This window comes from Cervus elaphus, chromosome 16, assembly GCF_910594005.1.
Source record: "Cervus elaphus chromosome 16, mCerEla1.1, whole genome shotgun sequence".
Lineage (NCBI taxonomy): Eukaryota > Metazoa > Chordata > Mammalia > Artiodactyla > Cervidae > Cervus > Cervus elaphus.
Genome location: NC_057830.1, coordinates 10,847,700 through 10,872,327, shown reverse-complemented (window position 1 = coordinate 10,872,327; position 24,628 = coordinate 10,847,700). Strand labels below are relative to the sequence as shown.

General features: G+C 40.3%; 1 protein-coding gene and 1 non-coding gene across 4 annotated transcripts in view; both read right to left on the bottom strand.

Annotated features, from left to right (window-relative positions):
* SUSD1 (sushi domain containing 1) overlaps window positions 1–24,628 on the bottom strand; it is a 130,242-nt gene that overhangs the window by 84,360 nt on the left and 21,254 nt on the right. For all 3 annotated transcript variants that reach the window (XM_043927937.1, XM_043927936.1, XM_043927935.1), the window contains exons 4-5: window positions 14,994–15,146; window positions 13,914–14,093 (exon numbers count right to left, since the gene is read on the bottom strand). In XM_043927937.1, the coding sequence (XP_043783872.1) occupies window positions 13,914–14,093; window positions 14,994–15,146 (333 nt within the window). The remainder of the gene's footprint in view (window positions 1–13,913; window positions 14,094–14,993; window positions 15,147–24,628) is intronic.
* LOC122673139 lies at window positions 23,780–23,886 on the bottom strand. The gene has a single exon (XR_006334616.1). It is a non-coding gene; the product is annotated as a U6 spliceosomal RNA (small nuclear RNA).

Here is a 24,628-nt window from a genome sequence, read left to right as displayed (position 1 = left end):
ACAGTAACCCTCTATAGCAGAGATTATTTTCCCCATTTTACAGGTAAAGTGACTTAACATGGTTAAATAAAACATCCAAAGTCACATAGGTAATCGTGTGACAGTAAGAAGCCGAATCCACATCTATCAGATTCCTACAACCACCGCTTCTCGAGAGCAGCTCCATCTTTGAAAACCTACAGTATATGCCCCATTCTATCACCTTTCACCTTGCTCACTTTCTCTCTACTCAAATTACATGCTTCCTCCCTCAAATCTAGCAAAATCCTTCCCAATGAAGAAACTGCTCCATGACTAATAAAGGGATCCCTTCTTCCTCTGAGCTTTCATAGCCTGTGTTCATTCATTCCCTTAGTCATTTATTTATTGAGCACCTAGTATATGTGAGACAGTATGCTATACACTACAGCAGTGAACAAAATGGATAAGATCACTCCCCTCAGAGAACTTAGGGAGGGAATAATTAGACAAAAAAATAATAATAATAATAATAAACCAACAAGGTAATTGCAGATTGTGGTAAAAGTTAAGTAGGAGGAAAGATAATGTGATAGGATGGGAAAGACTTTTTACATAGCATGGTCAGGAATGATTTGAGCTCTCTAAGGAGGTAGCACCTGAATTAGGACCTGAAGGATGAGAAAGAGCCTGTCATGTTCAGGACCAGAGGAAGAACATTTTAATCAAGTGAAATAGCCAACACAAAGACCCTGAGGTGAGAGAGTTCTTGATGTGTTCCAGAAAGGGAAATGCAGCCTGTTGGCTGGAACACAGTCAGCAAGGAGAAGGGGCATGAGATGACAGTGCAGAGAAGAGCAGAGATGATCACAGAGGGCCCTACGGAAGGGCCTTGCAAGCCTTAGGAAAGAGTTCGGAGCTTATGAAAAAGCAGCTGAGCGCGATGCAAGGGTTTTGAGCAAGGGAATGAGACAATCTGACTTAGACTTCTAAAAGACCATTTTGACTGTTGGGTAGAGAACAGATGGGAGAACAGGAATAAAAGGAGAGGTGGGGCAGGGTCTATGACCCAGCAATCCCACTGCTGGGCATACACACCGAGGAAACCAGATCTGAAAGAGACACATACACCCCAATGTTCATCGCAGCACTGTTTATAATAGCCAGGACATGGAAGCAACCTAGAGGCCCATCAGCAGACGAATGGATAAGAAAGCTGTGCTACATATACACCATGGAATATTACTCAGCCATTAAAAAGAATTCATTTGAATCAGTTATAATGAGATGGATGAAACTGGAGCCCATTATACAGAGTGAAGTAAGCCAGAAAGATAAAGACCAATACCGTATACTAATGCATATATATGGAATTTAAAAAGATGGTAACGATAACCCTATATGCAGGACAGAAAAAGAGACACAGATGTATAGAACAGACTTTTGGACTCTGTGGGAGAAGGCGAGGGTGGGATGAGCTGAGAGAATAGCATTGAAACATGTATATTATCAAGTGTGAAACAGATTGCCAGCCCAGGTTGGATGCATGAGACAAGTGCTCAGGGCTGGTGCACTAGGAAGACCCAGAGGGATGGAGTGGGGAGGGAGGCGGGAGGGGGGATCAGGATGGGGAACACATGTAAATCCATGGCTGATTCATGTCAACGTATGGCAAAAACCACTACAATATTGTAAAGTAATTAGTCTCCAACTAATAAAAATAAATGAAAAAAATTAAAAAAAGAAAAAGTCCAACAGAGAGAGAATGAGGTCTTAGATGCACTTGAGAGGTGATGATGGAGATGGAGAAAACGGGATGGATTCCAGACATATACAGGAAGCAAAACAAGATTCTTGGTGACAGATTGGATGTGAGAGTGAGGAAAGAAGTAGAAAAAAGGATAATTATTTATCTGGATCTTCCTTGGTGGTCCAGTGATTCAGAATTCACCTGCCAATGCAGGGGACACCAGTTCAATCCCCCAGTCCAGGAACTAAGATCCCACATGTCAAGGGGCAACTAAGCCTGTGTACTACAATTACTAAGCCTGTGCTCGAGAGCCTGCATGTCTCAACTACTGAGTTCTCCAAGAGCAATTTCTGAAGCCCAAGGGCCCTAGAGCCTATGCTCCACAACAAGAGAAGCCACAGCAGTGAGAAGCCAGGGCACCACAGCTAGAGAGTAGCCCTTGCTTGCTGCAACTAGAGAAAGCCTATAGGCCGACAACAAAGACCCAGCACAGCCAAAAATATGCTAAATAAATAATTTTTTAAAAGAATAATTATTTATCCTGTTCATTTGACCTTTATTTCCTGCTTGAGGATTTAGTGGGGTTCTTTTAATGACTATGTCTTCCCAAATACATGAACAGTTCCTAAAGGACAGAAGCTTTAGCTTAACAATCTCTTGCATCCTCACAATGCCTACTTACATTTGTATGTTTTACATAGTAAATAATAAATAGTTGCTCATTGGTACCTTGCTACTACTTCATCATTGTTCAAGATGCAATAAATATTACTTTGGGGCTTCCTTTGTAGTCCAGTGGTTAAGAATCCACCTGTCAATGCAGGAGACATGGGTTCGATACCTGATCCGGGAACTAAGATTCCACATGCCTCGGGGCAACTAAGCCCATGTGCCAAAACTCCCGAAGCCCCCACACCCTAGAGTCCATGCTCCACAGCAAGAGAAGCCCACGCACTGCAGCTGAGAGCAGCCCCTGCTCTCCGCAACTAGAGAAAGCCCCAGCACTGAACAAAGGCTCAGCACAGCCAAAACTAAAAAAAGAAATCTTTTTCTAAATGTTACTTTGATATGACCAGAGCCCCTGAGGAAGGAAACACACATTAGTAAATTCTAAGGACCGCTAACAAGACGGGAGCACATCGCCTCTATATTTTTTTATCTAACAGAAGTAACTCACACCTACCAAACATCAAGTAGATGAAAGCTGAGAAAAAAGCCTACAAAAACCAATATCACTCTTGTAACAGTGAATTCTGGGAACGCTTTTTAAACCGCAATAATTTTAATCAAAAATTTTAACAATTTTAATTTTAAAACAATAGCAAGGAACCAAAACCCAACTAAACATAAGGTAGTCTCTTCCTTATACACAATCTTATTTATTTCTCATGGAAAACCCTACTACAAGGTAAATGTCTTATTCTCACGTAAGTTACAGATACAAAACTGGAGGTCCAAAGAGGTTAAGTCACATTCAAAAGTTACTTCACTATTAAAAGACAGAGCCAGGATTCAAATCACGGTTTTTGTGATCCTGAAGTCCAGGTTCATTTGATCCAGGTAGCCTCACATTGAAGGGGTTCATTCTAGGCGCTGATTTTGTAGGTTAACCAAAACCTCAGAAGAAAAGGTTGCATGAAAAAGCATTTAAATTAGTCCAGACTGGTTCTATGACAATTTCCTCTGCCCCCATCTTGTCTCCAAAAACTTAACCATAGCAAGAGAGTGGCTGGAAATGGATTTCCCCTGCCACTGTACTTGCCCTGAAGTTTTCTTGGTATTGATATTTAACCCTGGATCTGGCCCAGGTCTTAACTGGAACATAAGCCCATCATAGATATTTGCATCATGCTGAGATGGTGGCCACTTCTACTCAGGCCAAATGGGACCCAAGAAAGCCAGTGGCCCCAATTAAGTCATATTCAAAAATCAATCCAACAGAAGTTACAATTGATAATAAAACTAGCACTATTACAAGGAAAAAAACCATTTAAAAACAGTTAACATCCAAAGGAAAAAAAAGCTGTACAAATTTTGTGTTGCATATGCATAGGGGTGTTCATTAAAGCACACATATCTCTGGGTAATTATATTGAATCTGCATCAGGAATACAGTCATCTAATTATGAATGTGGCTGGGAATTTTTCCTTAGTATCCTATTATCCATGATTTTATTTAAATAATCAACTTCAAAATAGGTCTCCCTGGGGGAAAATGTGTTATGCTGGTTTCAAAGATCACATTAAGATTGTAACTCTGTTTCATATCTTGAAGGTAAAAATGCTTATCCACCCTGTTACCTTTAATATTCTACCCAAGAAAATGTTCCAGAAGGAAATTTGTTTGATGAAAGGTATAGGCAATTTATGGCATCTAATCAATAACTTACTGTATCAGCAATAACTGTTGTTTATTATACACATCAGCAAATAATGTGATTGATGATAGAAATAACAGTGTAATATAAGGCTGAATTTAAGACTGTTTTAGAGACCAATAAACACCAAGCTGAGAAGGAAAAAAAAAATGACCAATAATGTCCACAAATTGAGGCAGACATCTTGCCAAATGCTGAGGGAACCAATGATTGACCTATTCTACTTATTAATATTGACCCCCAAAAAAAGAAAAACCTTTTTTACTTTTTTCTTCCCAGAAAAATAAATCTTTCTTCTTCCCAGAAAAATAAACTACTAAATGAAAAACTCTAGCAAAAGGGCAGCTACATGGATGAAAATGAAAGAAAATCAAATTCAAGTCAATTTTCATGTTTACCCAACAATAATAAGACCCTTACTGTGCCTGAGTATTAAATCAGGGACTTGCCAGGTGGCTCTAGAGGTAAAGAACCTGCCTACCAATGCAGGAGACTAAGAGTCAGGGATTTGATCCCTGGGTGGGAAGATCCCCTGGAGGACAGCATGGCAACCCACTCCAGTATTCTTGCCTGGAGAGTCCGCGGACTCTAGCTTTGTGGGCTGCTGCTGCTGCTAAGTCACTTCAGTCGTGTTCGACTCTGTGCGACCCCGTCCCTGGGATTCTCCAGGCAAGAACACTGGAGTGGGTTGCCATTTCCTTCTCCAGTGCATAAAAGTGAAAAGTGAAAGTGAAGTCGCTCAGTCAAGTCCGACTCTTAGCAACCCCATGGACTGCAGCCTACCAGGCTCCTCTGTCCATGGGATTTTCCAGGCAAGAGTACTGGAGTGGGGTGCCATTGCCTTCTCCATTTGTGGGCTACAGTCAGTAGCAAAGACTCAGACATGACTGAGCAACTAAGCAAGCAGCATGCAGTATCAAATCAGAAGCTTTATAACACCTGGAAATTAGTGTAACATGATGGGTTGTAAAGGCCCAAACAGTCTAGGTAGGTGAATGCCAGAGTCTACACTACATTCATGCTCTAGATCAGATAATTCAGCAATTACACCTATACTCTTCATTTGTAAAAAACCTTCTCTTCCCCTCTTAACAGTAAGTTCTATGTGAGCTATGTCTATATCCTATATATTTAGAATATCCCCTATAGTCATGTGAGCTATTAATATTATTATGAGCATTAATTATGGTGAAGTTTAGTGGGTTCCAGCATCTTCCTGTTAATAGTTATCAGCAGTTAGCTCTCTTAGGAGGAGGTGAGCACACTCCACCGTCTTGAACCAGAACACTGCTGAAGTTTATATGTAAGCAATATAAACGTAGCCTTATGACAAAGTTTCACACACTTTATGACATGTTCTGAATCTGGCCAAATATAGTTAATTCAGGATCACTTGGGCATTAAACTACATACATATTTGATGTTGGGGCTGAAATCCTAACATTGCAATATGAGACAACTTGAAATCAGAAAATCATATCACAATCATCCAAGGGAAATGGGAGGGTTACATAATTCCATGAAGCACATTCTTATAAGCAACTTATGAAGTGTTGTCACTGAACTCATTAGTACCAAAAAGCCTACTTGACCTTAAGACGGTAGAAAAAAAAGAATTACTTTTTAGTGGATTTTGTTTTCTGAAGTCTCCCATGATCTTTAACCGCAATACTTTTCCTTCAGATCGTATCCACAGACCATTTGGAGGGAAAAGAAAATTTTCCATTTCTCATAAAAACACTTATTGTCAACAAATAGTGTCTAATATGGAAACAGGTAGAATCTGAACACTTCAGAAACATCGGAGGAGGTGATAGGGTAGGTAAAACCGTGAGTGCTGGAAGGAAAATGAAAAAGTTTATCAGTATATTTCTTATAGAGATCTTCCATTTATAGAGGTGAAATGGTTTTTGACGCTTTGAGCTGTATAACAATCTTTTTTCAAGAAATAACACTAAAACTGTTCTAGCTGTAAATAGAACACATGAATCAAAAACAAATAAATAAAGTAAAGTGAAAGCTAAAAAATTTTAGACCTTCCCATTTTATGGTAGGATGTTTAGAAAGACCTAGAATTTTTGTTAGAAAAATTACCAGCCACTCCTGTCTAGATTATGACTCTCATATTCTGATGCCAAACACTTATCCAGTAGCTACTCTGCATCAAGCACAATGTCAAACACTTTTAATCATTATCTCATTAAAACTTCATAATAACTCTAGGGTGACAACAATTTCTCCTCCTTCAACAGAAGGCAACTGGAGTTTGGAGAAGTTTAGAGGTGGTGATGGAATCACTGAGCAGCTCAGCCAAAACTCACACAAGACTTTCTGATTATAGAGTTCATGTTTCAGCACCCTGAGTCTTATGACCAATGTCATCATTCATTGTGCATACTCAAGTGATGCCAAACATTTGTAGTGATACGTTTAATGGCATTTATTTGGCAAAAGGATCACACAAGAGATCTGTTGCAAGCAACCAGTAAGTCAAGACAGTTTTCAAAGATCAGTATGGAGACTTCCCTGGTGATCCACTGGTTGAGAGTCCGCCTGCCAATGCAGGGGACATGGGTTCCATCCTTGGTCCAGAAAGATTCTATGTGCTGTGAGGCAGCCAAGCCTGTGTGCCACAACTATTGAACCTGTGCTCTAGAGCCCTCGAGCTGCAACTACTGAGCCCATGCACCACAAACACTGAAGCCCGTGCACCCTAGAGCCTAGGCTCTGCAACAAAAGAAGCCACCTCAATGAGAAGCCTGGCACTGCAATGAAGGGTAACTCCTGCTCGCTGCAACTAGAGAAAGCCTGCAGGCAGCAACGAAGACCCAGTCATAAATTAATTAATTTTTAAATTAATTTTTTAATTTAAATAGGTTTTTAAAAAATTGGCTTCCCTGGTGTATCAGACAGCCAAGAATCTGCCTGCAATGTGGGAGACCTCGGTTCGATCCCTGGGTTGGGAAGATCCCTTGGGGGAGGGGATGGCTACCCACTCCGTATTCTTGTCTGGAGAATTCCATGGACAGAGGAGCCTGGCAGGCTACAGGCCACCCCTCCCCTGAATGCACTCATTTGTATTCCAACTTATGCCAAAGCTTTTTCAAACCCTCCCCAACTGTGTAGATGAGATTGGGCTCCACGAAGAAAATCTTAAAAGATGAAGAGTTGACTCAGCAACAACACACATCCCTCTGGGTGGGTTCAAGACCACACTGGGCAGGAAGGTAAGTTTGCCCCAGTGTCCCTCTCCTTCTAGAGCCCTCCAGCCTTTCACCATTGCCTCCCACCTCCAGGGCTCACTAAGGCTTGCTTCTATATGAAATTTGCCTTCTGGAAAGGTGCTTTGGGTTTTCAACATGGTATCTAAGCTGGTGACATAAGGTAAGTCACTTCCTTGCTCTGGTTCTTAATGGGAAGTGATACCCATTATTAGTTGAAAATGGAATATTTATGAAATGGGAAATAAAGCCAAACTAGTTCCCTAAATGGTTCAGCTGGTAAAGAATCTGCCTCCAATGTTGGAGACCTGGGTTCAATCCCTGGGTTAGGAAGATCGCCTGGAGCAGGGAAAGGTTACCCACTCCAGTATTCTGGCCTGGAGAATTCAACGGACCACGGGCTTATAGTCCATGGGGTCGCAAAGAGTCGGGCATGACTGAGTGACTTTCACTAAAAAAAAAAAAAAAACAAAACCAGTAACCACATCAGAAGGCATTTCTAAAAAGCAAAGAAGGCAGTGTTTAAGGAAAACCTTGTAAACCTTCAAGCTCTGGCTCTGCTGTGAGTAGACTTGAGAAACCATGTCCCACCCTTGTTAACCGACTCCAGGAAGAAACTCTGCCTCTGCAATTAGCCCACAGAGTTGTGCCATGCATTCTGGAGGGCCACAGGTGTGGGGATGGGGAAACCAAGAGTCAGCCCCAGAGCCTTGTTTATGGGTTATCAAAGCATAGAAATGTCACGCCAGGGGAGACGCAAGCAAGAAAGTGCAGAAGACAGAGTAAGAAGGTGTGGAATCAGGAAAAGAGGAGGCCAGGGTTTCAGCAAGGCTCAGCCACAGGATAAGCTGCGGCGCAGTTCAGAAGCCAATTCCGCTATGCCTGCCATCATCTCTGCCACCTTTTGGGGGCGGTTTGGGGTGCTTCCACAGGCCTTAGGTATGCCAGGCACTGTGCCAGGAGCCGGAGAGATGATACTGAAGAAGACGCACGGTTGATGTCCCCCCAGACTGATTTTTCATCAGTCTGTCCCGTAAAAATAATAATAAACAACACACTTACATCCTAAGCAAGAGGACGTCAGAGATGACACTTAGGCTGAAACTTGAAAGATGAAAAGGAGCTTGCTGTGCAAAAAGTACATAGCCTCCCTCAACAGATGAATGAAGAAATAAAATGTGGCGTATACGCACAACAGAAAATTATTCAGCCTGAAAAAGGAATGACGTTCTTCGAAAGTTACAAACTCCCAGTTATAAAATAAATAAGTACTTGGGATGAAATGTACAAAGTGATAAATCGACACTGCTATACATCACATATGAAAATTGTTGAAAGTAAATCCTAAAAGTTCTCATCACAAGGGAAAAACTACCATTTTTCTATTTCTTTTTTTTTAATGGAAATATCCAGTGTGTAGCTTTTATGTATTTATTTAGCTGATCTGTGAGATCCTAGTTTTCTGACGAGAGATCAAACCTGGGCCTCTTGCGGTGGAGGTGGAGTCCTAACCACTGGACCACCAGGGAATTCCTCTCATTTTCTATTTTTTTAATGTCGTATCTGTATGTGACAATGAATGGGCACTAAATACACAGTGATAATCATTTCATGATATGGTGTATGTAAGTCAAGTCATTATGCTGCACACCTTAAATCTATACAGTGATGCATGTTGATTACATCTCAATGAAACTAAAAGGGAAAAAAATGAGTAAAGTTTTATACATGCTGTAACATGGATGAACCTTGAAAATATGATGTTAAGTCAAATAAGCCAGACATAAAAAGACAAGTATTGTGTGAGTCCACACATACGAGGTAACCATAATACAAATTCACAGGGACAGAAAGTAGAAAAGAGAGAAGAAGGGATGGGGGGTTCTTCTTAAATGGGTGTAGAGTTTCTGTTTTGGATGATGCAAATGGACAGCAGTGATGGTTGCACAACACTGAATGCACTTAATGCCACTGAACTGTATATTTATAAATGGCTTATAAACAGCTAAAATGGTGAACTTTATATCATGTGTGGTTTACCACAATAACAATTTTTTAAAGCAGATTGGCAATTATTTCAAGTAGAGAGAAAGGGCCTTGAAGCTGATAAGAGACATACTGGTTGGGAGAGAATATTGGGAGACGTAACCTGTACAGAAACACAAAAGGACCAGAGCCATGTTGGCTTCAAAATCCATGGTTATGGAACTACCCTGGTGGTCCAGAGGCTAAGACTCTGTGCTCCCAGTACAGGGGCCTGGGTTTGAGCCCCAGTCAGGGAACTAGATCCTGCATGCCACAACTAAGAACCCATACAGCCAAATAGATAAATTAAATAAATATATATTTTTTAAACCCATGGTTAGGAGTTAGGATCTTACTCTAGGTGCAGTGGCCACTTCACTGTTTTTAGAGGGGTTTTAAGCAAGAAAAAGCAAACATAGAAGTGGATTCTTAAGGGACTATTCAGAACCAGACACCCTCTGGTGAGAACTCCAGCCCGAAAGGAAGATAAGGCCCCCAAAAGGATGGGAACAAACCTGGATGGTCCCAGAACCCTCAGATGGTCCACCTACACTGCTAACCACTGTCACTAGAGGCTTGCACAGGAAGCAAACTACCCAAACGGAAGAATGCAAATGCCAACTCTCCCTTGACCCACCCCATCTCTCCATCTCAACTCTCTAAGTTTTTACCCATTTTTCTTACATGATATGTAAGAATTCACTCTTATAGAATAACTTGTGGTGTACCTGGTTTTTCTCCTTCCAGATTCCAGACTTGCCTAGTCACAGGATCTATCAAGTATAGCATCAGATCTGGACTCTGGATTTGTTGCTAATGATTAAATGATTTAACTAATGGTTAAAGTGACTCCCTTATCTTGCTCCTGGATTGGCTGAATTTTTTAAAACTCAAATTCTTTAAGCTGTCACAACTGGCACCTTTTCTGATAATTTTAAAAAAAAAATAGCAAAATAAAAGTTATGACAAACCTAGACAGCCTATTAAAAAGCAGAGACATCACTTTGCCAATGAAGGTCTGTTCAGTTACCAGTAGTCATGTACAGGTGTGAGAGTTGGACCAGAAAGAAGGTTGAGCACCGAAGAATTGATACTGTAGGACTGTGGTGCTGAGAAGACTCTTGAAAATTCCCCGGACAGCAAGGAGAGCAAATCAGTCAATCCTAAGGGAAATCAACCCTGAATATTTGCCCCCTGCATTGGAAGTGCAGAGTCCTAACCATTGGATCACCAGGGAATTCCTCTGCACCGTTAATGTTTTAACGTATAGCTTTCTGAACTTTTTCATAAACATATGTATATATGAAATTTTTCAAAATTAAGGGCATATTATTCATATAAGACTGATGCTGAAGCTGAAGCTCCAATACCTTGGCCACCTGATGTGAAGAGCCGACTCACTGGAAAAGACCCTGATGCTGGGAAAGATGGAGGGCAAGAGGAGAAGGGGGCAATAGAGGATGAAGTGGTTGGATAGCATCACCAACTCGATGGACATGAATTTAGCAAACTCTGGGAGACAGTGAAGGACAGGGAAGCCTGGCGTGCTGCAGTCCATGGGGTGGCAAAGAGTCGGACATGACTTAGAAATTGAACAACAACAAAGGAAAGGCAAGCTAGAGATTGTCTTTTCCTGAGAGATGCTGGAAATGTGTGATAGACGTCACACATCATCTTCCCTATCATCATCCACTTCCGAGGCCTGCTTGAACAGGGAACTTATGTCACGGCCCCCCTCCATTCCCCCTCACCAAAGCAGCAGCAGAGCCGCCAGTAATTGGGAGAAGGCAAACAACAGGATCTGCCAACTGTACCTTCTCTGGGGGAGGAAGTCCGTCATCAGACACACACGCTGCCATCTGGACCACGCAGCTGCTCCTTTCCTAAGTACCTGCTCTTCAGCAACCAAGTTCACAGTTTGCTAGTGTTTTCACTGGAATTCCCAACTCCTGTGGCTTCGTAACGCTCAACTAAAAATACAGCGCCGGCTGGCACAGGGCCCAGATTCTGGAGCCCCAAAGAAGACTGAAGAAGGATAAATACGAAGGAGTGAGCTCAGAGAGAAGGCAGAGCCAGGAGAAGCCAGTGGCCATGTGGTGACACAGGGGAGGGTGTCAGCAAGCACAGGGAACAGTTATTACCGGAGGGAAATAAGAAATGAAGACCTGCTAAGTGACAGTTCTTTGGGGAATGGAACAAGCACTCTTCTCTAAATTACTTTCTACATTCTCAGTTCAATAATCTGGATGACGACTGATTTTCAAAGTAACATGAATTGTCTTATATGAAGCTTCTTACGTAAATCTCTAGGGAGTTTTTTGACATGCATTATGGCACATTTTAATCTCAGTTCTGCATTTTAATTGATCCACAGAAAGACAATGTGAGAACTAAAATGTACTTTTAGAATTTCTTAACCCCCAGGATGACAATTATCAGAATGCGATTAGAACCTCAATCACAAATCAGAATATCTAAAGGATTAACTTAGCCAAGCCCAGCACTGAGGTTTCTCAGCTACACAATAAATTCCATGAAAACTGCTTTATTTTCTTTTTTCCAAAATGGAAACAACTTTGTTACTTTGTCTAATATGTAAAAAAAAAAAAAAAAAATTCCTTCAATAACATTTTCGGGGTTTGTTTTGTTTTGGCTGCACCCTATGGCATGCAGGGGGGCATCCCCAGTGACTCAGACAGTAAAGAATTCGCCTGCAAGGTGGGAGACCTGGGTTTGATCCCTGGGTGGGGAAGATCCCCTGGAGGAGGGCATGGCAACCCACTCCAGTATTCTTGCCTGGAGAATCCCCAAGGATAGAGGAGCCTGGAGAGCTACAGTCCATGGGGTTGCAAAGAGTTGGACATGACTGAGTGACTAAACACAGCAGCATGGAATATAGGAGCCTGGTTTGCCCACCAGGGACCGAATCCACACCCCCTGCAGTGGAAGTACAGAGTGCTGACCACTGGATCACCAGGGGATTCCTCTGTGCGGTTAGTGTTTTAATGTATAGCTTTCTGAACTTTTTCATAAACATGTATATACGAAATTTTTCAAAATTAAGGGCATATTATTTATATAGTTTGTAATTCAGTAATATACTGTTAATAGACCTATGTTAGTAAACATTCTTTTCAACATATTAGCTACAGAATATTCCATCTCATGTATATGCTATGATTTGACTAATTTCGTTATCGATAGACATTTGAAACTGTCTCCAATATTTCAGTATTATAAACACATAAAACTACAAAAAGTAAGTGAGTGTAAAGTAAGTGAGTGCCTTACCCTTCTCTCTGCAAATAAATTTGAAATTGATGACTTTTTTAAGAACATGTAAATTACCAAAATGAATATCAAAAAGAATAGGAAACTTAAACAGGACCAGTAATTATTCATTTTTTAAAATATCCCAAGGACCACCTCTTCCCAAGTGCCACATCCAGATGGTTTTCCAGGTGAAATGTTCAAAAATCCTGTTTATTGTATTCCAGAGAATACAGAAAGAAGGAAATGCTTTCACTTTATTTTCTCAAAATTTAGAATAACATTAATAACTATATCACCAAAGATAATATAGAAAAGAAAATAGACCAATCTTACTTATGAATATCAATGCAAGACTTTTAGACACAATTTAGCAAATATAATCCAGACTGAAAGAATAAAACACCAAAGACCCAGAAGAATCCATTCCAGCAACTAGTATTGATCATTATTAGGAAATTTAATAATATAAACCAACATATAACTGGTTAAAAGGAGAAAAGTATACATGATCACCTTAATACATGCTTAAAAGACATGATAAAAATAATACAAATCCCAGTAAAATGGAAATAGATGAATACTTCCTTAGTATCATGTATATATAGCCAAAAACTGGTAAAATGATGAAAAGACAAAAGTAGAAAACAAACCAGAAGCCAACACCATCACAAAAACAGGAGTATACCAGAATGATTAAGCATACAACCTCCGAAACCAGAATTTTGAGTTCAAATTTCAGCTCTATCACTAGTTCGATAACCTCAAACAAATTACTTAACTTTTCCATGCCTCAGTTTTTCCATCTGTAAAGTGCGATGATAATAGTACACATTCATAGGGATATTGTAAGGACTGAATGAGTGCTTAGACCAGAACTCAGCACACAGCACTCTATCACTGTACATAAAAACATAACTAGACGTCGGTAACATCAGAAAGCCAAAATCATGAATGATAATGAAATACTCAAACCACTTGCATAAGTCAGGAATAAGGAAATAAGGAATAAGGAAAGAAAATTCAAAGTCAATACTACTACTTAAACTTTTGCTCTGAACACACTAGCTGAGTGGTCAGTTAAGAGAAAAACATGACTATTATAAACATGGCAAAATGAAAGATGGAATTATCATCATTAGCAGACAATAGTATTCCTTTAAATACCAAGAGAATCAACTGAAACCCTAGCAGAAGCAATGGGAAATTATTGGATTTATTTCATTCATTCATTATCCCAAAAAGAGATTTAGAGAGAAATAGAAAAACAGTCTCCAGCTGCTATAAGCTGGGAACCTTTGAAAAACTCACCTTGGCAATTTAATTTGGGGGACTCCCACGTGCCCACGGCTGTGCAGCTTGAAACCGTATCTTCTGAGTCACTGAAGAATCCTTCTTTGCAAGCATAATGAACCTGACTGCCAAGCCTAGAGGTATAATTTCCTATGATATAGCCACCTGGAATCTCAGGAGGGGTCCCACAGTCTATTTCTGAAAATAAATTAATGTCAAACTTGTTACTATATAAACGTGTATTTTCAAAATACATAATCTCTTTCCATCTTTACTTTATCCTCTCTTCCCTCATACATACACACTCGAGTCATATTTTAAAACAGACTGACTCATTTCTACAAGACTTCCGGGCACGTTTCCAATGAGTGTCTCTATTCAATCGTCTGGTCTTCCACAAGTAACAGCATAAAGCTGAAAGGATCTGGCAATCAGCTCTCACTAATTTACACTCACTAAATTTACAACTAAATTTACAACTCTCACTAATTTACACTCACTAAAGATAAGCCTATGGGCTTCCCTGGTGACTCAGGGGTAAAGAACACACCAGCCAATGCAGGAGACGTGAGTTCAATCCCTGAGTCGGGAAGATCCCCTGAAGAAGGAAATGGTAACCCACTCCAGTATTCTTGTCTGGGAAATGCCAAGGACAGGAGACTGGTGGGCTAGTCAACGGAGTCGCAAATAAGTCAGACATGACTTGGGGACTAAACAACAACGAAGAGAAGCCTAGCCCAACAAAGTATTAATTTCATTTCACACAATATCCTAAAATATATAAGCCTTTATGACTTCCTTGGTAACTTTTGAGATGCTGGTCCTTACCAGATTAGCTGTGTTTACTAATATAATGGTTAATATCTGAACATCTATTACCTACAAAAATCCCTAAAGTTTTTTTAACTTTAATATAGCCCACTCTATAATGACTGTTATTGCATTTTATAGGTTATAAATATGCAAAACACAGATTCCCACCAACATCCTCAACACAGACCCACAGACTTAGGCTCAGAGCAGGAGAACAACATCAGAGCAGAAGAGTCATCTACAGACTCTCACCTTCGGAGGCTGCATTCTTTGGCAGGAACCCACCTGTGCATGACGTGGCATCTCTGGTCGGATGGAAAGGCTCAGGTCCACCTTTTGGCAAGTATCCATCCATACAGTAGCATTCATAGCTCCCACGAGTGTTCACACACCGTCCTCCACGCCTGCACCGGCTGGAAACCTCACACTCATCTATGTCTTGAGACCCATACAAGAAGGGAGAGCAAAACAGAAAAAGGAGAAAAGGGTTGAACATTGTGACAGCCGTTTCTTCTTTGTGGTGGGGGATTTAACTTTTTATTTTGTATTGGGGTAAAGCCAATTATCAGTGTTGCGACAGTTTCAGGTGAACGGAGAAGGGACTCGCCCATACATTACACTTGTATCCATTCTCCCCCAAACTCCCCTCCCATCCAGGCTGCCACATAACACTGAGCAGAGTCCCCTGCATTATACGGTAGGCCCTTGTTGGTTATCCATTTTGAAAATAGCAGTGTGTACATGTCCAACCCAAACTCCCAAACTATCCCTTTCCCTACCCACCAGCAGCCATAAGATTATTCTCAGTTTGTGAGTCTGTTTCATAAGTTCATTTATATCATTTTTTTTTAGATTTCACATATACAGGATGTTGTATGATATTTCTCCTTTTCCGTCTGACTTACTTCACTCAGTGTGACAATCTCTAGGTCTACCCATGTTGCTGCAAATGGCATTATTTTGTTCTTGTTAATGGCTAAGTAATATTCCATTGTACATATGTGGCACATCTTCTTTATCCATTCTTCCTGACAGCCACTTTTCACACTCTCCATCTACACGTATAAGTAGATGCATTTGTTTGTAACTGTATCACAAATTTGTTGTATCCTTAAGAGCTCTTCTCCTGTGTCCTTCATATCATAGGCACCAAGAGGCGCTCAATAAATATTTGTCAATGTGTTCTGAAAAGTTAAAGCCAACAACTATTACCAACTCTCTTGACAACCCAACAAAATGAACCCAAAGAAGTATGCTAAAAAATTCAATTACTATAACATAAGGCTAGCATCAACTTCATGTTAAAATATCTGAAGAACTCCTAAAACAAAACAGCTTAGACCAGGGTGAAAAATGTTTCATGAGCATAAGGCAAGAAGAAAAGAAGCTACTTAGAAGGGTCTCACTCCTTTTACCAAGATCAAAAGAGCTTAAAGCAGCCTTCAAGAAGGATAAGACATGCTTCTTATCAGACTTCTCCCTTTGACTGAAGATTGTCAGTGGTAGCAGGTGCAGGAGTGAAAACCACACAACCATTCAGAGGCTGAAAAAAAGAAATCTTTCTGCAAGTTAGCAGTTTTCCCCCTCAGACTTGGCTTAGTGAACAAAATTTAAAGCTTTAGAAACTCCATCACAGCCACAGACACACCAATTTCACTTACAGAAAGAAAAGTACCTTAAGTAAAAGGGGACTTTTTCCAGGACATTTGCAAGAACTATCAGCGGGACAGAGGACAGGAGGAACAGTGTGACTGAAGAAAGTAATTCCCAGACTCTGGGATTTCAAAGACCTATAATTTTGGAAGAACTGACATTATTGTTGATGTTATTGTTGTTGTTCAACTGCTAAGTTTTGTCCAACTCTTTGCAACCCCGTGGACTGCCAGGCTCCTCTGTCTTCCACTATCTCTCAGAGTTTGCTCAAATTCATGTTCGTTGAGGCAATGATGCTATCTAATCATCTCATCCTCTGTTGCTTCCTTCCCTTTTTACCTTCAGTCTTTCCCATCATCAGGGTCTTTTCCAATGAGTCAGCTTTTTGCATCTGGTGGCCAAAGTACTAGAACATCAGCTTCAGCATCAATCCTTCCAATGAATATTCAGGGTTGATTTCCTTTCGAGTTTACTGGCTTCATCTCCTTGTAGTCCAAGGAACTCTCAAGAGTCTTCTCCAGTACCACAATTCAAAAGCACCAATTCTTTAGCACTCAGCCTTTTTTATGGTCCAACTCCCACATCCATACGTGAACTACTTGAAAAACCATAGCTTTGACTAGACGGACCTTTGTTGGCCAAGCAACATCTCTGCTTTTTAATATATTGTCTAGGTTTGTCATAGCTTTTCTTCCCAGGAGTAAAATTCTTTTAATTTCATGATTGCAGTCACTGTATGCAATAATTTGGGAGCCCAAGAAAATAAAATCTGTCACTGCTTCCACTTTTCCCCCTTCTATTTACCATGAAGTGATGGGACCAGCTACCAAGATCTTAGTTTTTGAATACTGAGTTTTAAGCCAGCTTTTTCACTTTCCTCTTTCACCGTCATCAAGTGGCTCTTTAATTCCTCTTCACTTTGTGCCATTAGAGTTGGTATCATCTGCATATCTAATGTTGTTGATATTTCTCCTGGCAATCTTGGTTCCAGCTTGTGCTTCATCCAGCCTGGCATTTCCATGATGTACTCTGCATAGTAGTTAAACAGCAGGGTGACAATATACAGCCTTCTCATACTCCTTTCCCAATTTTGAAGTAGTCAGTTGTTCCATGTAAGGTTTTAACTGTTGCTTCTTGACCCACATACAAGTTTCTCAGAAGACAGGTAAGGTGGTCTGGTAGTCCCATCTCTTTAAGAATTTTCCACAGTTTGCTGTGTTCCACACAGTCAAAGGCTTTACTGTAGTCAATGAAGAAGAAGTAGATATTTTTCTGGAATTCCCTTGTTTTCTCCATGATCCAACAAATGTTGGCAATCTGGTCTCTGGTTCCTCTGCCTTTTCGAAACCAGCTTGTACATCTGGAAATTCTCAGTTCACTGCTGAAGCCTCACTTGAAGGATTTTGAGCATATCCTTGCTAACATATGAAATAAGTGCAACTGTAGTTTGAACATTCTTTGGCATTGATCTTCCTTGGGACTGGAATGAAAACTGACCTTTTCCAGTCCTGTGGACACTGCTGAGTTTTCCAAATTTGTTGGCATACTGAGTGCAGCACTTTTACAGCATCATCTTTTAGGATCTGAAATAGCTCATCTGGAATTCTGTCCCCTCCACTAGCTTTGTTCATAGTGATGCTTCCTAAGGCCCACTTGACTTGACACTCCAGGATGTCTGGGTCTAGGTGAGTGACCACACCATCATGGTTATCCAGGTCATTGAGATCTTTTTTGTATAGTTCTTCTGTGTTCTTACCACCTCTTCTTAATCTTACCATTTTCATCCTTTATCATCCCCATCCTTATGCGAAATGTTCCCTTGATATCTCCAGTTTTCTCGAAGAGATCTCTAGTCTTTCCCATTCTATTGTTTTCCTCTATTTCTTTGCATGGTTCCCTTAAGAAGGCCTTCTTATCTCTCCTTGCTGTTCTCTGGAACTCTGAATTCAGTTGGGTATCATCTTCCCCTTTTTCCTCTTCCTTTTGCTTTTCTTCTCTCTTCAGCTATTTGTAAAACCTCCTCAGACAACCACTTTGCCTTCTTGCATTTCTTTTCTTTGACCAATATTCTAATTTTCCAGTAAAGTCTTTTTTTTCCAAAAAAAAAAAAAAACTATTACTTCATTTTAAAAATTAAAAAAAGAACATTTTAAGAATGCCCCCACCCAAAAGGAAGAATATAATCTCAGAATCCTTTCATATTTTTGTTTAGTGGTTTTATTAAAATTCACTATATTCTTTACACTGGTTTGTTTGGTTTGGGGTTTTGGACCAAGGAATACCTACCTCATTGCTAGCTGATTGTTGTCTGGGGAACAGTAATTCATTCAGTTGCCAGAGGAGACCCAAGGGACCAATTCTAATCAACCCACATCTTTGGGAAACTCTGTGGGAAATGGGCTCCAGAGATGGCTGTCAACAATTCCTCCCCTTCCTTTCTTGCCTCTCCTCCCATCAAGAATGGAATCCATTTCCCCTCCTCTTGAGCTGGTCTTTCTTTTTTTTTATTTGAGCTGGTCTTGAGACTTGCTTTGTCCAACAGAACTTGGCAGAAGCACCACGGTGCCTACTGTGGGCATGACCTTAGATGATGCCTGGCAGCTTCCTCTCTCCCTCAGCTGGAATCCAGTGTCCATGCTACAGAAAACCCAGGCTGGGGTGCTTGGGAGACAGGCCAGTCAGAGAGGCCCTAAAGATGAGATGCCATGTGAAGGAGGACTAAGGTGGCCTGCTTGACAGCTAGAATCAAGGTCCAGGTGGTGACAGTGGTAAAGAATCCACCTAACAACACAGGAGACACAAGAGACATGGATGGAGCTCCTGGAGTAGGAAATGGCAACACACTCTAGTGTTCTTGTCTGGAAAATTCCATGCTATGGTCAGAGGAGCCTGGAGAGCTACAGTCCATAGGGTCGCAGAGTCGGACACAACTGAACACACACATACACACACCAAGGCCCAAGGCGTATGTGAGAGAGGCCTTCTTTCATCAGCCCAGCCTAGTCCAGCCACCAGTTGAATATGTGCACACAAGTGACAAAACCACCTAGCCACAGAATTGTAGCAAATAATAAATTGTTACATATATATACATATGTGCATATATATACATGTTACATATATACATATATGCATATGTATATACATATACGCATATATATACATGTTACATATATACATATATGCATATGTATATACATATACATACATACATATGTTACATATATACATATATAAATTTAAACCACTAAATTTGGAGGGAGTTGTAGGGTGGAAGGAGTAGAGTTACTCAGTAAGAAATAACCAAGACATTCCTGACATAATAAGAGATGCTGAAACCCAAATAAGGTTAAGAAGATACTGTATTAATGAAAAAGGGAATTTCTGAGAGAAAAAAAAATGAAGTCTTGGAAATTAAAAACAAAATATGAATGCCAAAAATAAAAGCTCAATAGAGGCATTGAAAACAAATTCACAAATTTCAACTCAAGGAATTCTCCAAAACACATAGAAAGATTAATTATCTAAGACAGAAACTATGGGACAAAAATATAATATGAGGACAGACCCAAAACATGCAATATCTATTTAAAAGGAATTATGGAAGAAAATGGAGCAAATATATAAAAAATTAATATCAAAAGAAAAACTGCTCCAGTTTTGTATTCAAATAAAAATAGCCTTTTAAGGTGACAGGCATGAATGTTGAAAAATGAGTCATTCTGGGTTTCAAGGAAGAAGAGAAAAATTTAAAATCTCCTGAGAGAAGGGAATAGTAATTTATGAGGAAAAGAGAAGCAATCTGACCCAGGACTTCTTGTCTGAAACACTAAATGCCAGATAGCACAGAAGTAACATGTACAGAGTTCTAAGGAAAAGAGAGCAAAACATCATGCTATATTTAAGGAAAGGAATGACATTTTTTTTTTATTATTTTTTTTTTTTTAGGAATGACATTTTAGAATATGAATGATCTCAAGAACCACACTACTGACAAAAAAAAAAAATCAGCATAAATATTGTCAAGAAGGGAGAAGACATCATAAAACACAACAAAGGGTGGTGAGAAGTGAAACTTGTCAAACAAACTGTTTTTTGCTCTTTTTTCTATAATTTTATCAACTTATTTATTTGGGGCGGTGCTGGGTCTTCGTTGCTCCGTGGGCTTTTTCTCTAGTTGCAGCAATCAGGGGCTACTCTCTAGTTGAGGTGTGCAGGTTTCTCATTACCGTGGCTTTTGTTGTTTCAAAGCAGGGAGCACAGGCTCTAGGGAGCACAGACTCTAGGGAGCACAGGCTCTAGGGAGCACGGGCTTCAGCAGTTGCAGCTCCCGGGCTCTAGAGCACAGGGTCAATAGTTGCGGCACACGGGCTTATTTGCATGTGGGATGGTCCCAGATCAGGGATCAAACCCATGTCTCCTGAATCGGCAGGCAGATTCTTTACCACTGAGCCACCAGGCAAACCCAACAAACATTATTGATAACAAAATCATGGAAATTTGGGTAACTGTTAAGAAAGGATTCTTAAAATCAATCTCAATCTAGTACACACTTTAGAAATGATTTCAGCACTGTGTTCCCAGACTGGATCTATCATCTTAGCTTAGTAAGATTTTTCTCCCCCCACTGAGGAATTTGTAAAATGTGTTTATGAATACACTTTTAACACAGAAACCATTTTCCAGCCTGTCCACCTGCCCCAGATTCCTAAAAAGGAAGTGAGTAGGAATAAATTAATTCTTCAGTAGCTACTAAAAATAAAAGGTCCAAGTATTATTAGGCAAAAATGCAGTGGTATGGGAAACACTTGGAGTTTCTAGATACTGATTAGCTCTGTATGAGTCACTGCAGGCGTTAATCCATTTGCTTTGTATACATTCAACAGTTTAATAACAATAATTGTTATAATGACTGTTAATAACAATAACCCCTGCATGTCATCTTGTGCATGTCAAGCACTGTTCTAAACACTTTGTTATTTATTAATGATTATTTTCCATCTTATTTAATCCTCACAAAAACCCTGGGAGGTTGATGCTGTTATTATCCCCATTTTACAGATGAAGTAACTGAAGCATAGAATGGTTAACCTGAAGCCACACAGGTTTAACAGCGGAAAAGCTAGAATCAGAAGCCAGGTGTCTGGCTTCTGAGACCATATCCTTAAACACTATGCCACACTGTTTCTTCCTTTAAAATCTAATTTTACCATCATCCAATCAATAATTCTCTATCTTGTCCACAGAGATTGTCAGGAACATCAGTTGCCTTAAGGAAGTCTAGATGTATTTGCCATATATCACTGAGATGAGTATGACATGATTTTGATATTTAATCCTCTGCTACTTCCTAATGTTTCCAAAGCATACCTTTACTAAACTGTTCTAGATCTTGACTGGATAGACATGTTAAGGTCATCACATTAAGCTCAACAGGACAAATTCTCCATGTAGTGGTAGATTCTACTGGGTCTCCAAGCTTATAACATGTTTGCTTGTGAAGAAAAAATGTTCTAAGCAACTGTATTAACATAGTTAACTAATCAAGGGAGAAAATTCCCTATGCCTCATTCTATATATAAGATTATTTCACTTTATCCACAGCCAGAACCATTCTTTAGTAAAAAATAGCAAAACTGAGCAGGACACTCTGACCTCATCCCAGAGCCCTGGTGTTCTGTATTTAAAATTCTTTCATGGATTTGAAAGTCAAACAGACCCAGGTTGGAGAATTGATTCTGCTACCTACTAGTTGTACTAATGTCTGTTCTTTAACCTTTCCAAACCACTTCTGTAAAATGAAGTTAATTATAGTAGGGTTTTTTGGCACAGATTAAATAAAACATGTGGAAATCACTTAACACAGTGCCTGCTTGATCTTTGGTCCTCAATACTTGTTAGCCAATATGTGGATGGGCCTCGCCTCTCTACTGACTCAGTTCTCCCTAGAGCACAAGCCACTCCTTCATAACCTACGCCTGACCTTGACCATGAACAATGAGCATGCACACGTACACGTCTTCGCATGGGGTTCTTGACTAGAGGCAGGGGAGTGGCCACACAGCTTGTTGATTTAAATGCTAGATTTAAATGCTCTAAAACAGAGGCTACAGTCCCTCCTCAAACGCCAAATTCAGCTCAGAAACCTACATCTTAGGAAGTCACATTAGAGGAACACAAACACTCATTTAAGATGGGGACCGTTAGTGATATTATCCAGTGTTGGCAAGGATGTGAAGAAATGAAGACCATCATGAGAGACAATGATACTTTGGTCCAGGCCCCTGGCATTTTGGAATGCCCTCATGCTGCAAGTGCCATAGAGCTTCTTCCCCTGGGTTGTGGCTCATCTCAAAGCTTCCATGATCGCCAGGAGTCATCCCAGGGGCAGCCTGGGGACCAGAACATCTGTGGGTTCTCCAGCACTAGAACTGCTGCAGCTCAGCCCTCATCTATACTCGGCGACATCCAAGGAGGCCTACCTGCAACCAGCTCCTGAACTTGACCTGAACCCTGCCGAGCACAATGAACACCTAGGCACAGGAATTTCTCAGAATTCAAGAACAGGGATTTATAATCTTCTGGTTCCAGGCAAGCACTGGATAACTGCTGATACCCCAAAACTTGCTAAAGCTTCTGCCCTACCTAAAGTCCACTGGTGTTTCTGTGAAACTGTGATTCTGGAAGAAACTCAGTGTCATCAAGAAAAGTCATCCATCAGGTTTTACAAAGTAATAAATAAAGGCCTCAAAAAAAAAAAAAAGTAATGGGAATAACTGCCATTGGATATGAGGTTTCTTTTGAGGGTTAAAGGAGGTTCTAAAATTGGATAGTGAAGATTGTTGCACAACTTTTTAAAATTATACTGAAAACCACTGAATTGTACCCTCTAAAAGAGGGCATTTTGTGGTTTAATGAATTATACCTCAATTTTTTTTAAAGGGGGAAGGTCAACAAATAATTATAAGAAGTAGAATAAATAGAAGCAGAGCCTAGATAAGGATTTTGTTCCAGGAAGATCAGCTCTTCTTAGGCTGACATCTATTTGGCCCTTGAATATAATATTTCTTTCTTTCTTTTTCTTCTTCATACCCTTTAAAAAACATAATGCATCCTTAGAAACTATACTGATACATACTATTATAAAATTTTTCCTGTCAAACTCCCACAGTCTTGAAAACACAATTTCAGGTGTTAAGTCCTCCGGAAAGCATCCCATCTCTCACCCACTTCCAAGGTAAGTGCCTCCAAGGATTCCAGACTCTGGAAAGCACCCTCTGCTTACCCATGACTAATACATTATACTGAAATTAGCTATCTACCATCACCTCCTACTAGCACAGCCTTGGCACGTAGGAAGCGCATGAAAAATGTATATTGAATGAACCATCATCTTCCAAGTTTTTTTTTTTTTTTTTTAAAATATGGAACGCTTCACGAATTTGCGTGTCATCCTTGCGCAGGGGCCATGCTAATCTTCTCTGTATCGTTCCAATTTTAGTATATGTGCTGCCGAAGCGAGCACCCAAGTTTTTTTTTAAGGCACCTAATTTAATTCTGCAACACTGCACTTCTGCAATCATGTAGCAAATAATTTGCTACCTAAAACAACAAGATATTATAAAATGTTTTCTCTGAGGGAACAGTGCTCATTCATGCCAAGAATAAATCAAATGTACCCTTTGAGGGAATTTTACCTTGGTACAGGTCAAGAGGGAGAATGAATCAGAGCATCAGAACCTGCGGTTCCTGGGAAAAAGATAAAAATGCTCTCCTCTCTCTTTGTGTCTCCCCCAAACCTTTAAATATCACAAAGCTTTTAAAGACGAGCCTGCTAAGTTGCTCCTGTTGTGTCCAACTCTTTGTGACGCTGTGGACTGTATGTATCCCGCCAGGCTCCTCTGTCCATGGGATTCTCCAGGCAAGAATACTGGAGTGGGTTGCCATGACCTCCTCAAGAAGAATCATTAAGTCTACGCAAAACCATCTTAGAACCAGGAGTCTCTTCTTGCCTTTCCTCCTCATTACTGTTCAAAGATTTCCTTAGAAAATCCAAGAGCTATATTATCATGACATATAATCATGAAAATAATACAGGAGCCACTGAAAATTAAGAGGCCTTTGCCCACCCCTTTTATTTGACCAACATATGTCCAAAACCTGACCTTCAAAGCTACTGAGGTCCTAAAAGTTGTGCTCCTCACTCAGCTTCTTCCTCCAGGAGACAGGCCCACACTCTAATAGGTGCATCACAGGGCTCACCCCTG